Source organism: Melospiza melodia, chromosome 15 (genome assembly GCF_035770615.1).
Source record: "Melospiza melodia melodia isolate bMelMel2 chromosome 15, bMelMel2.pri, whole genome shotgun sequence".
Lineage (NCBI taxonomy): Eukaryota > Metazoa > Chordata > Aves > Passeriformes > Passerellidae > Melospiza > Melospiza melodia.
The window spans coordinates 2549728-2568634 of NC_086208.1; the positions used below are offsets into that span (position 1 = coordinate 2549728).

Genomic DNA, 18907 nt, shown 5'->3' on the forward strand with positions numbered 1-18907 from the left:
CCCCAGAGACAATTAGCAGAGCCATAGCTGAGGCCTGACTCTGCTGACGTGTCCTGGCACATGCTGGGTGCCAGGGATGCCATCGCTCCCCAGTGCCACCTCCCTGCCAGAGTCATCACCCTCGTGAGGGACACTGCCTGCTCCAGCCTCCCATTCCTCTCCCACACACACAGGGGGTGTTCTGGGGACATGCTGTTCCACCTAGCAAAGAGGAGATGATGGGAGCAGCCACTCATGTTCTCCATGTCCAAGAGAATCCCAAGCTTTCCAATGGGCATGGGATAACCCAGCTGCATGGACAAAACACCTGGACATGATTAGAATGCTTGGAAAAATGGTCATTTATTCCTTAGACACTTCTTCTCTCCCTCCCTCCAAATAGATGGACATGCGCAGCAAGTAGGAAATGCTTTATAGCATTTATAACTTTATAGCATTTATAACTTTCTAGCATTTCCTACTTTTTATAGCATTTCCTACTTTTTATAGCATTTCCTACTTGCTGCACATGTCCATCTATTTGGAGGGAGGGAGGGAGAGTAGAAGTGTCCAAGGAATAAATGAATGCCTTAGAAATGAAGACTTTAGCTTCACAAGCAAGTTAATTCTGGAATGGGAATGGAGAAGGCTTTGCAGAAGAGGCACAGATCTGTATCTCAAGTCTAGACTTGAGTTTCATTCAGTAGCTGCTTAAATGGTCAGAAATGTCAAGGAAGGATTTAAAAATAAACATAAAATCTGTAAAAATCAATCAATTTTGAAGCAAATGTGCTTTCCCCCCCAATTTTGAAGTAAATGTGCTTTTTTAATATGAAATATATTTCATTTATCCCTTTCCACTTCTTATACTATTATAGACACCTCTATACTATTTTATAAAGGCTTGATTGCCTATTGAGCCTATATCCTTTGATACCTAGAATAATTAATTTGTAATAAAATATAACTAATAAAACAATATATTAAATAAAGTATCTATTTTGTATTCAGCCAAGGAAGCTGCCACACACGGTTACAGTAGCAGCTGTTATCTGCCCTGAAGTGGAAATGTTTTGTAACCAAGCACTTAGGAAGACATGAGAAAATTATTGTAGACAACAAAACACTTCAAGTCACCAAACCACAAAAACATAAAGATCTGATAATGTGGAGTTTGACATGAAAACAGCTGAGCAATTTTATAACTGTCTCAAATTCACTGCTGTGAGACAGGAAAAATCACAGCTCTCACCTCAGCATGGGAAAAATGTTTTATTCTATCCTGAGACATCTACAGTGGGAAAAAAGGGGGGAAAAAGCTTTCTAAAAAGAAAAAAATCTAAACTATGGTTTGTAGCAGGACAGAAGGAAGCAGTGGCATATCCCTTCCTCCCTATATTTATAATTCCACTATTTCATGCAGCCCAGGTGCTGAGTTAAAAGGTGTCCTGGTGATTTTTTACTTTTAAAGATGAACACAAAGCAAATATACTGAGACCTGAGCCTGTCCTGCTGTTCTGAACCTGGAATTCCTGAGGAGAAGATGAATTCCTACCACAGACATCCCTTTAACAGGACATTCACCACCCTCCTTGCCCTGTTAAGGTGTGGTAACTGCTCATCTTGGAGCTGAACAGGAGAATCTGCTCATCTTGAATTGGGCAGGAGATCCCTGAAAAAGTTTTTGCATCTAAAGGTTATCAAATATTCTGGAAATGTCAAGAAAAGAAAACTTGAGGGTGTGCTGTCCCAGGTCATCTTTGAACCCTGCCTGTGCTCAAGGGCAGGACCAACCAAATCACTCCTGCTGAGGAGGTTTGGCATCTCCAGCACTGGAGTTTTTGGAAAGCAAGGCAGGTAATTCATCTGAGTGCTTAACAATACCCAAGCTCAAAACTCTTTTCAATCCCTCTTTTTGCCATTTAAGCCATTTTTGGGTTAAATTTCTTGTACCTCTTTCAAGACTGGCATTTCTGTGTTCAAAGTCCTGATTCAGAGCACAGAAACCTGATTGTAAATAGGGAAAAATGGGAATAAGCATGAATCTGCTTAGAATGTTGCATTAGCACTTTGTGTAGCTAGCTTTAGACTAAGAAAGCACCTAATGTCTAGCTGGATCTATTTTTTAAAAAGATTAAATTAATATATTTTAATATGCCTGGATACTCCCCCATTAAGGCCCAGAAGGCTTTTCCTGCTTAAATGAGTCCATGAAAAATGGGATTTCACTGGTATTTCCAAGATTTTTTTTAATGCCTACCCTTCTTTTTGGAGTAAAATCTGCCTTCCTACACTTCTGTCAGGCTCAGACACAGCCTGGTCTGGTTTACACTTCAGGCAGAAAATTATTCTGATTTTTGAAGCATATTCCCTTTCCTTCAGCAGGAGTGTTTTGGAAAAATGGACTGATTGACCTAACAGGTGTTTATCTTGTTGAGAAGAGTTTTAGATAAGCCCTATCAACTCCCTATGGATGAATACCAACCAGCAGACCTCCAGTGTTGATTCAGAGGTGTCTAAACCCAGTGCCTTGCTCTGGAGGAACTGGTGGTATTAGGGAAGCTGTGGATGGTAAGGGAAGGGAGACCAGTTGGCTCCAGAAGCTGAATACCAAAGGACCTACAGGGAATCTCAATAAACTCATCAAACCCATTTGTTTTCTCTCTTTGTTCAGAGCTAACTGCACAGCTCAAAACAAGGGGATGACCTTGGTTCCTGTCTCAAGGATGATGTGGATGTGGGAAAAGCCAAGTCCCTGGGGCCAAGCTTGTCTGTGGGGCCCAAAACCTGATGGATTCTGAAGCAGAACATTCCACATTCTCCAAGCCCACTTCAGCTTGCCAAGGCTGGGAGCCTGGGGAAGCAGGAGCACACCCCATGGGGAGATGGGAAGGATCTCTGAATGCAGAACAAGAATTACTTGTTTGCCTGGTCAGATGCCAATTCACAAACTGGCAATGTTCCTCTTAGACCCACTTGTTGGATTTATCCCAAGAGATTCCAAATTGTGTGGACTCATCTATATTAGTGAGGTTTTGAGGTGTTGAGCTCAACAGTGAGCTCAGCTTCCTGCTTCCCATTAAATTAAAGCTCGAAGTATCTCTTGAGTTGTATGAATTTCTTTTTCCTCGCCTAAGAAAATGCAAACTAAACCCCCAAAAATCACTCATATTGCTGAGCCAACTTAAAAATTAAAGTTCAATTGATTCATCAATTGCAAGTAAAATTACTCTGCTGATAACTATCTTCCTTTTCAATAGTTTCTTAGTAGTATCAGTAAGATTGGCACAACACCTTTTAATAAAATCAAAAATCAAGTAAAATTTAGCATCACCCCTTTATGTTTTCTTATAGCAGTGTTGGGAACTTGCAGGGGGAAATAATGTAGTTAAATTAAGAACGAAAGCCTAAATTAAGACCTAAACCACCACTGTTTGCCCAACCCCCCATGCTGCAGGAAGCAGAGATATCTGACAGAAAACCATATTTATGAAAATTATGAAAACCATATTTATGAAACAGGAAAACCATATTTATGAAAATTTAACATGCATCTACTGTACTTACCATGCTCACATCTACAGAAAAAAAGGTGGTTTCCACTTACACCTAAATTTCAGTAAGTTTAAGCAAGTTGGGCTGCAGAGCAGCTCTATTTCTGTCAGCTTTAAGAGGCAACATGAATGAAGAGAATAATGGTAGGAAAATAATATATCTAAACATGAGAGCACCAAATATCTATTTAAATATAAAAATAAAATACAGTAGTGCAGGCAAGAGTGTCCACGTTGTCATGCAGGATGAGTTTATTACATGACAGAGGAGTGAAGACGAAGAAAAGGAGACCAAGTGCATCATTCCATAAAATAAGGTTGCCTTTTTAAGAAAAAGCCCTGAGAGACAATATTTTCACAAGCTAAAGGTATTTTTGAAGTCCAATGAAATCCAAATTAAGTTGAATTCCAGCTGTACCAGCTTTGTATCAGGGATATTCTTTATTAATGTCAGTGAGTAAATGGGAAAATTGCCCACAAAACAATTTTTGCAACATCTCAAGAGATATGGGTTTGCTTTTAATTTGACTTCCAACTGTGCCCAATCATTTCCCAAAAGGTTCAAAACTGCTCTGAGGCACCTGGTTTGATCATGGAGGGCTCCTCAGGCGTTGGTTTTTTATCCTTTCTACATGGAATGCACCTGGTTTCCATTTCTGGACGTGTGAGTGTGGTATCAGAGGGGAGGGTGAGTGGTGGAGCCTTACTGTACTTCTCCTCCTTGCACCTCTGCAGGATCTCTAAGCTCCTCTGATGAACTGGGTGGTGGAGAAAGCTAAAACTATCCACACTTTTCAAAACCGCACATGGCACTGCATCATCATGCCCTTGGGAAGCAAAATAAAAACAAACAAAAAAAAATGGAGAGAAGAGAAAGATTTTATAAGCAGAAGTCAGGAGAGGGGAAGGAACAAGCCCAAAGGAGCTCCTGGGTCACAGGTTTTTATGCTTGACACAATTTAACTGTGGTTTCCTCCTCACTGTGGCATGAAAGCAATGGGCTGGACCACATCCCAGTCCTAATTAGAATCTTCATTAGACAGAGCATAAACACTTAATAATCACTCCAAAATTATTTGGGCAAAAAGAGGATTATTAGATAAATCTTTACTTTTATTAACTTATTTTTAAAATCCCTTCTGTGCCTCTGCCCAGTGTTACCAGCAAATCTCTGTCCAGCTGCTCCATGACACAGCCACCTGGAATTCTCATTGTGCATGCCAGTGCTACATTTTGCTCAGATTTTGGCAGTTCAAAGGAAAAAAATGTGAATTATTTGCATTAAGCACCATTTCCATATTCCCTGAGGGCAGAGAACACAGAGTCTGGAGTTTGGCAGGATAGGTTTGAGTTGGAAGAAGCCATCAATGTGTGATGGCCCAGCTGCGAGCACAGGGTGGAGGAGAGGTGACACCAGTGACAATGTGCCAACACACAGATGTCTCTCTGTTGTGGCTGGCCACGTCCAGGAGGTGTGGGGAGGTCACCATGGAGTCACTTTGTGCCAGCATCTCTGGGAGCATTTCATATCAACACATCAAACCACGGGAAAGCACCGATCTGAATTTTCCACAGGAACACTGCCAAGGCGTGTCCTCCTCACCTTAACACCAGTGAGACCTCAAACACCAAGCTTTTGGTTGCTGTCACCTTTATTTGGCAAATGCAGCCTTTTTATTAATTATTTTGAGGACAGTGGTTTTTTTGTGATCAGCTTCAGGAATAAATTTGCAGAAACCAGTGGGATTATTTTTAAGGAGAAATTACCAAGGAGCAACCCTTGTTGGCTAAATCCAACTGCAGAGCCCATCAAGGACAGGCACAGCCTCAAAACCACAAAACTTTCATCAGAGCAAGGATTTAGGTCCAGCAAAACCAACTTTGTATGAATAGCACCATTTTCTCCACTAAGTTTTTGCTATGAATTAGAGAGTTTTGCATAATAAATGTGAATTGATGACAGCACAAAAAGTCAATCAGCCCATTTTCTCTCCTTAAAAGCTTGACAGTGTTCCTTTAATCCAAGTTCACAAACAAATGCAGTTCTAACACGCAGTTCTATTGGACCATTTCAGTCCTCGTTCATAAACTTAGTAATAAAAAGAATTAAAAATCAAATTATTGAAGAGTTCCACCCTTCAGCTTAAGTGCAGCTCGCTTGATCCTGGCATCTTTCATTTGAGCAGCATTGGCAGCACCCTAAGAAGCATCACTCAGGCAGAAACACAAAGGTACCAAAGAAAATTCACAGTGACACCACTTTGCTGCTCTTCACCTTCAAGTTAAAGAGGACAATCACACAATCACCAAAAGCTGCACTAGGAAGGTATCAGGAGCACAATAAAAGAAGAGACCCCAAAGCCAGCAAGAAAAAAATGCTGATTATCCTTCCAGAAGCATCTGCTTGGCACGGAGGAGACAACCAAAAGGATGATGTGGAAAGGAAGCAGAGCAAAATTTTGCAGAGCTGCTTAGACACAAGCCAGGGATTTTTCTGGAAAAACCCTGTTGGGTATTGCAAGCATAAAAGCAAGAGAGATCCAGTTGGGGTTCAGACAAAGAATGCAAAGAGCCTTTAATTAAAATAAGCTAGTTTTGGATATTTTCCTGCTCCCTCACTTCACCTACCTGATGGATGGGGAAAGGACCTCAGAAACCAAGAACAGGCAGCACGTCTTGAAAAAGTATCTGTACAAATATTAAGTGTGTGCACGTGGATGACTGTGTGAGAGGCTTTTCTTACTCTACCATCATTTTGTTGGCAGCTCCACATGTGTGGGCAGGCAGATGCTCAAATCAGGCTAATTAAAGCCATCAAGGTTTGATAAAAAACAAAATAAACATCAAACATGCGCTGCCTTTGGTTCTTTGCTTCTGTCTATCAAGATGGGAGAATTTTAGTGATACTTTGATAACTCATAAATGTTTTCTGCCATAGAGGCAAAGCATCAATTTGGGGTTTTCCTGTACTGTTTTGGAGAAGGGAAGGGAATTGCAGCACCTGGCAGTGGATGCATCATGTTACACCAGGCTGTCACACTGTCCTGACACTGGCTGAGCCTCCTGTCCATGTCTACCTCTTCCACAGCCACCTGCTCTGGGGACAGGATTTTGGAGGAGGACAATGGAGCAGGGGATGGCTGTAAGGTCACACCAGGACACAATAAAAACCCTGCTACTGATCTCACCTTGCTGAGTGTGACCTGGGCAAAGTCAGAATCCCAGAACAGTTTTGAGTTGGAAGGGACCTTAAAAATCATCCAGTCCCACCCCTTGCCCAGGGCAGGGACACCTTACACTGCAGGTTGCTCCAAGGCCTGTCCAGCCTGGATGGTCATGCTTGGACATGGTGGGCAGCTCTCCAAAGAGGGCAAGGACAGTGATCCCAGCTCGGCCACTGCTTGTAGGATAAGGTTTTCCCACAGATAAGGTGTACCTCAGTATGGAATTTAGATTTAGGTAATCACCTCCTAGTAGTGTTGCCTGTACAATGGAGACTTTCTCATGACTTTATCCCAATTTGATGCACATAAAAATTTAGGGTATAAATGATCTGAGGATTGTTGGTAAGTTCAAGATAAGCCTTATCCAGCTTTCTGAGGGGTTTGTTTTTTCTTTGACTCAAAACCCAGAGGGAACAAAGCACAATCCCATCTGAATACAGGCTAAAGGACATGGGCAGATAATGGAGCAGCACCATGAGAAGGTTTAGAAATTCAGCCATCACCATGTATTACTTAATTTTGGTATGGAAAGAAAAGATGATACAAGAATTGAGTCTCAGAATTGTCTCAAGACCTCCTGGTCTCATCCAGTTACATATATATCTATATCTATAATCATATCTATATATTGATCCAGATATATATAGCAAGAGAGACATAAGCATTTACTGCTACAAACTCTGGCCTGAAAAGCAGGAGCAAGGAGATGAGCACAGCAGTGTGCAGGACCAGCTGCCAGAGACACAGAAAGCGAAGCAGGGCTTGAAATCAGCTCTTACTTCCTGAGATTGAATGATTTTTTTAATATTCTGTATTATCTCATTTGAGTTTAGCCTGGGGTTTATGCAAGATGAAAATGCAAAGATGGATTTTGGAAGCCATCTCTTTGGAGTGGCCTTTCTCCCAAAGACAAACATCTCTGCCATCTCCCTCTTTGCTTACTCTGTCCAAAAATGCTGCCTTGATGTGCCAGACAGACCCAGGCTCATGAGAATCAGCTCTTCTCTTACACCACATTCAGGAGGTGTCAGAGGAAGAACCTCAAGACCGGAAAGTTGATTTTTTGCCTGCTGCTCTTCCTGGGATTTGCTCCCAAAACAATTATTCTTTCTGCTAGATCGTTGCCTCCCTATGCTCCTTGTCCCAGGCTCCCTCACTCTCCATGATGCAAACCTCACTGATTACAAAGTAATTCATGGTGCAGCTCTGCCTTTAATTTTAACCTAGCTGACATTTTCCCTGCTGAGGCTCTAATTCCATCACGGATTTCAAGCCCTCTTGTGCCCAGAAATGAACAGTAATAGCTTGTACCCGTCTTTCCGAAATTGCTTTACGCCGAGAAATGGTCTAAAAGCACAGCCAGGTCTTGCCTGCCACAGCATGATGATGCACCATCACTTTCCTTTAATTTAATGCCCCTGTGATCCATGGTTCTGGACGACTGCAAAGCCATGAATTTTCCTAGACAAGAGACATGCTCTCCTGCAGCTGAAAGGGTGAACAGCTTGGCAAATCACAGGAAGATTTATTGCCTTTTTTGTTTCCAGATATAACTAACAGTTCAAGAATTATTACAAAAATAATTTGCTTTTTTTGCTGGATAATTTGTATGTCTCTGTTTGAATGACTTGTGTTTTTCTATCGATGCATCCTACAAAAATGAAAAATTAAAGCAGTAAAATGAAAATATTTCCTTATGATACGTTAAAATCCAAACGTACCTTTAAATGTGACTTCTGCAAAAAATCTAATGTTAATCCAATACATTTTCTAATAGGTTCAAAACCAGGTTCAATGAGTCAGGCTACTTAAAACAGGATAATAACACATTAGACCCAAATTGCTGGTGAAAAGCAGGCTCCAGGACAGGTGATGGGCACACATACCAGTTTTCTTGTCCACGTATCGTTTCCCAGCCTCCCTGAAGGCCACCATGGCCCTGAAGAAGGCCCTCAGGACGGCCCAGCGGAACACAGCCACGGGATCAATCCCGATCATGCCACAGATGAAGGCGTTCCTGCTGCTCCGCAGCAGCGCCACGATGTCCGGCCGCATGTGGTCCGTGTTCTTCTCCCGGAAATCCTAGGCAAGGAGGAGGAGGAGGAAAGAGGAAAATAAACAATACCCACATGATACTACAGGTAGGATCTTCTAGGGTATCTCTGGGCCAGCACAATTATTGAATCCTGTTTCTTTTTTCTCTCTTGCTCCCATATTAGATACCTGTTTATGATCATCATCTCTGATGCTCATCATGCATTTATTGCATCAGAAACACAATGAGAGATTTGTAGCTGCAAATCTCAAGGCTATTTCTCACACCGGAATTCCTTCTGCTTGTAACTGGCATGAACAGAAATGGGGTCAACTTTGGAATAATTCACGTGGGATTCCAGACAGTACATGTAGCAGTGGGATGCGGAGACCTAAGCACACATAACCTGTATCACAAGTGGCTAGTGATGGGGAAAACACTGGGTTTTCTACACAAACCAGGCCCAGAAAGGCCACCCAATTTCAACTCATTGTTGGGGTGTAGCACTAAAGTCACTGCACTCCTCTAAATTCTTCCCAAAATGCCCACATGAAGGAGAACAGGAAGACCCTGTCCCTACTACTTTCCATTTCCCTCCTGACCCTCCCATCTTCTTGGGCCAAGTCCTCTCCAAAATATCTCTGTGGAGCCTCTGGGGCTTTCCTTCCCAATCCCAGATTTAGATGAAAGCAACTGCTGGGGAGCAGCTGGGTGACAGACCTTGACTCCGTACTTGACTTTGCCCGCGTAGTGTTTGATGATGAAAGCTGGCTCCATCACTGCTGGGAATTCAATGTAGGAGCTCCCTTCGTGCTGACGCTTGAATTTGTCCAGCAGCGTCTGGTTTGTGGCTTGAGGAAAACTGAGGGGAGAGAATTGAAAGGAAGAAGCTGAAAACCTCACAGGAAAACTTTTCCACTTCTTTCATGTCCATGAAAGGGAAAACAGAGACCTTCTGAGCTTCCACTTGTGTGTCTGCTTCAGCAGAGCCTCTTGGTAAGAGAAAGCCGACCCTGCATCCTCAAACCTCATGGAAATCTGCAGCATGGGGATGTATTTCACAACTTTACCCAATTTAAGTTGTTTTATCCCAGTACAATATCACTGGGAGAGCATCACTGCTGGTCTCTTGTCAATGAGACAAGAAGTGGGGGGAAACCCGCCAGGCAAATGGTGGGAGAAGACCTCGTGCCCCTGGCCATGTGGATCTGAGGTGACCACAGCAAAAACCATCTGGACTTTCCCTGCCTTTTACATGGAGGAAACTGGCACAAGCATCCAATGGGAGAACTGTTCTGCTCCCAAGTTTCCACACCAAGGCAGCCCCAGAAGCCACACGTTCTCCCAAGAACTTCTCCTGAGACAGATGGATGCAACCAAGGGTGAAAATCCGAGCCAAGTCCTTGATGCCCACGAAACCCTGTGGAAATGCAGCCCCTATGGACAATTGCCCTCACTTCACTCTGGTTCAATTTTTATCAGTAAAATTGATAAATCCAGATTATATCTCAATAACAGCACCTACACATCCTGCTTTAACTCATGCACTTGGGTTCAGCACCTTCACATCATCTCACCCCAAGAGACAGGGAAAGAAATTAAGAGAGAAGCAAAGGAAACCTTTTCCCTTCCCTTTAATGGAAGAAATTCTTGAAAGAAATTTTAATTATTATTTTTTAAGGCTTTTTGCTCAGCTGGCTGATTCTCCACTCTGTGTGTTGCCGCCTCAAAAACAACACTAGAAACACCAATCAGCCCAGCGAGCTATTAGCACCTTTCTGGGAAGTTGGTTTTTTTTTTTCAGAAAACTGGAGGATAAACACATTTTAACTGAAAAACAAATCTCATTTCCAAAGCCAGCATTTTCCTACTCACTTGCTTTCCTCATCCAGCAGATGGAGCAGCCCTGTTGGCTTCTTGCTGATCAGGTTGATGCAGCTGGAGTTGTCTATGTAGTCAATGTTGTGCCAGCTAATTCCTTCTGCTCTATATTCCTCCTAACAAAAAAAAAAAAAACAACCCACAGATGACATAATGATGATTTGGTGCAAGCAAAAATAAAAGACAAAATCCAAAGGGTTTCGTGGAAACTGATGCACCGTTTACCAAAACAGACATCTCTCCTGTAAATATTCCATCAGTGCTTTCTGTGATTCCAAAGAAAATTATAAAGAACCTCTGGAACAACCTGAAACAAAGTGAACCACAGAGCATTTCCCAATTTCAGATGCACCAGACATTTGTTTGGACACGGGGTGGCTGTGTGGGAGTCCAAGCCTGCCAAGGACATCCAGTGTGTGTGGACTCCCCCTTTCCTTTTCCTGGATTGCTTCTAAATCACAGCACAGTTTGGGCTGGAAGAGACCTTAAAGCTCTTCTTGTTCCACCCCCTGCCATGGGCAGCAACAACTTCCACTATCCCAGCTTGCTCCATGCTCATCCAACCTCACCTTCAACACTTCCCGGGATGGGGCAGCCACAGCTTCCCTGGACAACCTGTGCCAAGGCCTCACCACTCTCACAGGTGTTGCTCTGATTTTTTAAGATTTTCTGAGCCTTCTGATGTTTACATTCTTGTAATGAACTTTCTCACACACTTTCTGTAAATAACTTGTTGTTTTTGCATCCTTTTATGGAGGAAGAGAAATTGGATGGACTGTTGGTTTGACCAGTGACATTGGTGAGGTGGCACTTTCACCCTCCAATCCACTGTCACTTTTGGAAATCTATAAATGTTGGAGTCAGAAAATAAACTTCCCTTTTTACCTTGAGAACAGCAGAGTGTCTGGGTTGTGTTGTTTCCTATAGTGACCCACAGGGATCAATTTCTCCTCAATATCCCATCCATCCCTGCCCTCTGGCAGTGGGAGCCATTCCCTGTGTGCTGTCCCTCCATCCCTTGTCCCCAGTCCCTCTCCAGCTCTCCTGGAGTCCCTTCAGGCCCTGCCAGGGGCTCTGAGCTCTCCCTGGAGCCTTCTCTGGTCTGAGTGAGCACCCCCAGCTCTCCCAGCCTGGCTCCAGAGCAGAGGGCTCCACCCTCAGAGCATCTCCATGGCCTCCTCTGGGCTCTCTCCAGCAGCTCCACATCTCTCTGATGTTGGATGCCATGGCTGGAGGCAGCTCTGCAGGTGGGGTCTCACCTGCATGGGGCAGAAGGGCACATTCTCCTGCTTCCCACACTTTGGGGTCTGGGGGGTTTTGGGGTTCCCAGTGCATGTGGAACATCCCACCCATCAAAGTGTCACACAGTTTGCATCAATTAATATTTAGTATTCAGTTGCTGGAAAGAAATTGTGGTACAACACATTAATTACACAGAAAAAGCAGCAAAACCTCCCTTTCCTGCCTCCCTGGGCTCTGCTCTTCCATTTTTTAATGTCCATTTTAATGTCCCACTATCAATGGCCAGTGCTATATGAGCTAACAAAGAGACCTGCAGCTATACAAAGCCACAGCTCCAGCACCAGCAGAATCACCACCCTCTACAGTTAATGTGGGGATCTGCCCTAAAATTCAAGTTGAGACCAAAAAAGCTATTTATTTTCCACCAAAATAGTTCTAACCCTTGCTCTCCTATAAAGGTTATCTCCTCTGAGACATACTTGCGACTGGAATACTTCAAGAAGTCTTAGGCAGAAATTGTTTTAGTGCATCAAAATGAAAGTAGAGTTTAAAAATCATAATTTTCATCATAGGTTTGAGGAGTTGTGACTCACTGTCTAAACAGATATTGGACCATGCACCTTACTCCAAAGTCCTACTGACCCAGCTGCCTTTTTACTTCTCTATCACAGGACATTTTGATGGCAAAATTGAAGATAAAAAGGAAACAAGTTTCAAAATCCTAATAGGATGCATCTTTTAATAATAATCAGATTCGTTATTACTGCTGCCTCTGCTTTTATTTTTAATATGAGCAAACAACTTTAGAAAAAGTATGTACATCCTCATCCAAAATTAACATGAACTCCACAGATATTCTTAGAAATAAAGAGTCTGAAGAGCTTTGAGACATTTCACAAGGAAATTTTTGCTAAAACAACCCCTAGAAGGACTTGAATTCACTATTGGAGACATTGTATAATCTTACAACAACTGTACAGACAAATACAGATGTGTGCTGCCTTAGAAGGAGTTTTTAATATCCCTAAAGCCTTTGGGATTCAAAATATACAACATCCCATTGGGGAAAACACTCCTGAAAATAAGGGATGACTCTGTATCATGAATTTTGTTTACTGCTTTTACTTTTTAATCTTTTACCTTCAATTCTTGCTGAGCAAGAAGGACACAGCAGAACCTCCCAACAACATTCTCAAAGCCCTGCTGAATTACAGGCAATCAAAAAAATCACAGATTTGTTTAAAACTCGTGGCATTTTGCAAGGCAGGAAAAAGCTCATATGCAGCAATCACAGGCTGTGTATTTCAGAGCAGGCAAGAGCTGCTCCTGAGGGATTTCCCTGAGAGTCACTGGGAGTCAGCACCATCCATCAACTGCCTGCTTGCAGCAGCCCTTAATGCAGTGCAGGGTCCATTAGGCCCAGCTTTGCCAGCTCAAGCCTGGTCAGGAGGATGCAGAGAGCAATAAAACCTTGGTGTGATGAGCCAAGAGCAGCATTATTGCAGTGGTGACAGGAGGGTGTTATCAGACTTATATATTTATTATCCTCACTCTTTGTTGAAGTACTTGTTGGGGGCTTTACATTTTTTTGTCCCCCAAAAACCCATAAATCATGTAGAGTTTTATGTCTGCACACATCTAAGCTGAGAAACCACTGCTCTGCTCTAGAAGGACTCTAGATATCCATAATTCCACATGGGACATTCAGCAGCTGCACAGCAAATGTGCTGTGAAACCCCTCTGGCCACAATAAAAATTTATAATTCTGCTGACATCAGTGCAAAAGCACTAATCAGCAATGCCAGATATGGAGTTTTAAAAAAATAATCTAGTAAATGACCAAAAAATACCAGAGTTCAAGGTCTCCACTTCTCTGGGCTCATTTTCAGCTGTTCCATAGATCTGATGGTCAGGTCCCTCCTGGCATAATTTCCTTCAGCTGCAGGATTTTGGCTCATTCTCCCTCCTCTGCTCCTTTTTTTCCTCTGGGCTGTGTCAGAAATCCTCCCTCCCAGGCTCAGGGGTTCTTCCCTCCCTCCCATCCCCAACACAAACCTGTTCCTGCTCTGGCCAAATGAGAACAGGGATTCAAGTCCTCAACAAACAACCTTTTCCACAATAATTCAGAGATTTACTCTCATTTCAAGACAGGCAGCAGGAACTATTCCAAAGCTTAAATGGCAGTAAGTTCTCCTCATTCCTTTTTTCCTAACATTTTTCCAGTTCCTTGTTTGGTTGCCTTCAGGATCTGAGCTCAAGAGATACAACAATGGCTTTGGGATGCTCTGCTGTAATTTCTGGGGTATTTGCTGCTCTGCAGAACACCCTGCAGATTGTTCACAGAAAGACAGAAGCTATAGAATAAAATCACTGCTGTCTATAAAACTTAATTAAATTGCAGTTGTTAATATTCCATGTGATTCCTATATTTGTCTTCTAATGACCATCCTCCTGCAGAATTCAGGAGATATCCTGAAAAGCTACCTCCAAAATATTCCTTCATCTCTGAGCATGACCACAAAGCCATCCTTTGATGGATGCAGGGTCTTGGAGCACTGGAATATTAGGGAATTCCATTCAACCAACATGATGCTTTCATTTAACAAGACAAAAACAACATGAAACACTTTCATTCAAAGAGAAAGACCTCAAGCTGGAGGTTAATTAAAAATCAGCTTAAATTTATACCTTGATTTAAAACTAAGTTATGTTTAGGGGCACATTCAAATATCCTATTTCTGGAAGATCATCTTTACATCAGGAACCAAATTGCTGACATTACCACTATGCAAAAGTTTCTCGTGCAGTGAAGTCCACAGAGCCCCTTTTTTGGCATCCTTACTTGCAATAAAAATGTGAGATTTACTCCTCCCATCCCTGGACACCTGTCTGCTGGAAAGTGGAGCCATGCAAGTTCACTGGAGAGAAGAGCACTGAGCTCCCAGACTTGGCAAAAGAAATGGAGCAAAGAACTGAAAAAAGACATTGGGGTTTTTTTTTAGAGTCCAGCAGCTCCATATTTTCATTTAATTATCGGGTGAGATGCCACAGATTGTTCTCCAGGTGACCTCTATGGACTCCATGAGGGGATTGCTGCTTCCCAAGTGAGAATTCAGAAACAGCTTTGCTGCCCTAAGCATGGAGAGAGACATTGGCACTATGTCAGCATGGAGTCACTGAAGGGATCTGAGTAAAACACAGTTTATGATGTTCAAATATATTAAAAAAATATATAAAATGGGCACGCAGACTTTGAAATGCACAGGGAATATAAGAGTAAATCTTTACTCTCACACAGTGTTAGCTGAGGCAAAGCTGCACGTAAAATGTGGGATACCAAACAACCAGAATGGGGCAGAATATACAACATTTTAAAGTGGGAAAATTACTGAAACTCTAGGAAAGGGGGCACTCTTAAAGCTCTGTTAAAGGGAAGCTCTGCCTGCCTACACTGACCCAGAGCATGAACACTGCCCATGGCACAGAATAATGAATTTAAAATTAAAACACACATGCTGAGCATAAGGAAAACCTTCCCAACTGGGCTGCAAGGCGTGATGGCAACCCTCCTGCCAGGAACAGAAATATCCTGTAATTTCATAGTTGGAGTTGTTGGGAACCAATTCCTGTTATCTCTACAGGAGCATTGGACCAGTTCTGTTATCAGGACTTTATTTCAGTGTTAAATCAAACCAAACCACTCTAATCCAGGGTGGAATTAAAGATTTCTTTATCCTGAGTGGGATAACACACCCACAAGCCCAACAAAATCTTGGGAGATGCTGGAAAATGTCTTTACATATGATCATCAATTACTCTGTATCCAGCCACAGCCATCAGTAAATAAACCCAAATGCTAAAAATAAAAAGCACAGTTAGGGGAGAAAAAGTTACACATGATTTTTAAAGTCACACTTATGTAGACATGGTATCTGTGATAAATACGATATCTAAATAAAATATCTGAGCTCTCTTTGGAGTAACATGGTCCCTGGGTGCTGCTGCTCCCCAAAATCATGTGGCAAAGTTCAGAGATGGGGAGGGAGGGACAAGGGGCTTGAAAAGCTTCAAAGAGGAAATGCAGATTAAATTAAACAGGAGATGTGATTAAAATAAATTAAAACCATAATAAATTCCCCATCTGTCTAAAAGCACAAAACTCAGGGTTTAGGAAGTTCAAATCAAAAGGTAGTGAAAAGTCTCTCCTAAAGATAAAGGTTTTACTGTGATATGTGAAGTTTGTTGCCCTATCATGGGATATCAAAGATACAATTTTTCCCATGATTTAAAGAGTTCTGGAGGGCTTTGGGCATCTATCCACGCACATCCTGCAAGCCAAAAGCCCTGAAAATCCCTCAGTGTTTCAGTGCCCTGGAGGCAGATGTCTTATCCCACAGGGATATTGCCATTAGTCACAGTGAGAATTGAGAAACAGCCCCAAAAATAAGATTCACAACCCCCAAGAGCAGCAGAAACCTCCACCAACTCATTCACCTCCTCCCACCAGGCAGAGCTAGAGCAGATCCAGGAGTTTATCTACTCCAGCCTTTCCCTACTGAGGCATAGGAAAACCTTGTTTACACAATGAAAATTCCCAGATTAAAGTGAGAAATCAACTGAAAAATCCCTTTTCCCAGTGTAACTCCACGTGGGAACATTTCCCATCGAGCTCCTGTCGTAAAAACTCGTGTAAATCCAGAGCCATACGATCAACAGGCAGCTACTTTGGGATGTCTAAATGTATATATTTGGCATCAAAATTCCCAACTAAACAGAAGGGTGTGAAATTCCTCTCTTCTTGCCTTGAACACCATCTGCTTCAGCTTCAGCTTCTTTGCAAAGTGAGAAATGAGGAATTGACGCCCCTTCCACATCTCTCTCCATTCCTAGATCAAATCCTCTGTTTAAAATAATCCCAAAATATTTTTGTAGAGTATGTTAAAAAGGGTTGTTGTTAAATGAAAAATTAAAGGAGCTAAACTTCAAAAAGGCTCTTTTCTGGCTATGTATGGACACATTTTCATCCTAAAATCCATCCTGGGGAGCTTGAGAAAATTAGTCCCCAGCTGGAAATGGCAACAAGGTGTGGGAGAATCTCTCCCCTAAGGATTCCTCCATTCAGGAATGAACCCATCCCATGGAGGATTAATTGTCTATTCAGCAAATGGGCACTGTGAGCCAGGCCCAGCAGAATCATCCCAGCATAAACTGATTATTAAAATGAGTTTGATATGATGAATCCATGGGATGTGGAAAGGTCCTAAATGATTGAGACCAATGTCTGGTGCTCAGTCTGCTTGTGCTGCAGACAGGGTGGATGCCTTGAGTTCCCAACATCCCTCCAGGAAAAGATGCTGAGGCTGATGGTTTCATTTAGGAATGAGGATTTTTATGTTTGTTCTCAATTTCAGTAGAAAAGGAATTTATAGACACAGCCATAAATATAAATATATAACACACATGTTTTTTAACCATGTGCTTACAGACACAACAACTATAAATACTTAACCACATTCTCTATGGGTACATGAGCTATAAACAGGTTTTTAAGGCCCCCTCTGTCCATGACAACATGAGGCAGTGCAGGGGAGCTGAGGAGCCTTCCCTTGAAGCCAAAGTTCTCTCTCCTTCCAGGTGACTATTTCAGCAGCTCCTCATCAAATGCCACATGAATTTGGTTTTATTCTGATGTTTCACCCACTGATAATCTCCCCCCTGCTGTACATTTGAATTTACTGGAATTTGGACTCTCCATCATGAAAGTGTTTTAAACCAGCAGCCTCAGCCCTGCAAATCATGTGTGGAGCGCCATCTCCAAACCATCCATCTCTGTGCTCAAATCAGCTCCCTGAACTGCGATGGCAACAGAGTTTCAATCATAAATTAAATTTTGCTCTCAAAATGGGCAGAATTGGGTTTGCAGGGTTCAGCTGGCAGCACACACACTGCCATGATCCCATGGGCTCCCTCTGCAGAAACATCTTTTTCCCAAGCTGCCCTTACACAGCCAGGAAAAGCACAAGCTTAACATTGTTGTGTGATCTGCTGGGGGACCAATTCCTTTAATTTCTTGTGATCAAAATAAAAGAGGAAAAGAAATATCTGTATCTGCACTGTCAGCACCTTGAAAGATGGATCAGAGTTGGGAACTCAGAGAAGGAACCTCCACAGTGGTCATGGTGAGGACCAGACTGATCTTTGAGGCTGAACATCTCCTCCCCCTTTCAGTCCCACTCCACACCTGTGTCAATTAACACACTCTTGATTCCAGTCCTGCCACAATAAGACCATTCTTAGGTTGGCTGAAGTATTTTAGAGGCTTTTAAAGATTTCCTGCTCATCATCTTGCTTAAGAGGGGAGGTCACATTGCACAGCTGTGTCCTATGAAAATCCACCAACAGAAACACAGAATGGTTGGGCTGGAAGAGACCTTAGAGATCTTCTGTTTCCAAGATCTTGTGGACACCTTCCACCGTTCCAGGGTGCTCCAAGCCCTGTCCAGCCTGGCCTTGAACAGTTCCAGGGATGGGGCAGCCACAGCTGCTCTGGGCAACCTCTGCTAGGGCCTCAGCACCCTCACAGTTCCCAATATTCCATCTGACCCTGCCCGCTGGCAGTAGGAAGCCATTCCCCCTCGTCCTGGCACTCCAAACCCTTCTTGTACCACTGATAAATAAAAACTTTTATCCCTGGCACAGTCTGTGCATTTATTTAGCCAATACATCTGAGTAGGAACCACAATCAGCAGAAAACATCATCTACCCCTCTGGAAGAGGGACAAGGGCACTGGGAGCAAGCACCTGTGAACTGGAGAGTTACAGCAAGGAGCATGGGATGAGGGGTGGGCTTGCCAGATGCAGCACTTCTCTGCATCAGGGATAAATTAAAAGTTAAGAAATTCCATATGAGTAGCTGAATGATCTTTAAGATCCCTTCCAACTCAATCTACTTTATGGTATGAGAGGATATATAAATAATATAAGAGATTAGG

General features: G+C 42.7%; 1 protein-coding gene across 12 annotated transcripts in view; it reads right to left on the reverse strand.

Annotated features, from left to right (window-relative positions):
* Window positions 1–18907, reverse strand: part of MYO9A (myosin IXA) — a 174744-nt gene that overhangs the window by 37700 nt on the left and 118137 nt on the right. For 11 of the 12 annotated variants that reach the window (XM_063169350.1, XM_063169353.1, XM_063169347.1 and 8 more), the window contains 4 exons: window positions 10668–10789; window positions 9513–9654; window positions 8644–8839; window positions 4241–4360 (listed from right to left, as the gene is read on the reverse strand). In XM_063169350.1, the coding sequence (XP_063025420.1) occupies window positions 4241–4360; window positions 8644–8839; window positions 9513–9654; window positions 10668–10789 (580 nt within the window). The remainder of the gene's footprint in view (window positions 1–4240; window positions 4361–8643; window positions 8840–9512; window positions 9655–10667; window positions 10790–18907) is intronic. The other variant, XM_063169351.1, reaches the window with a different exon arrangement.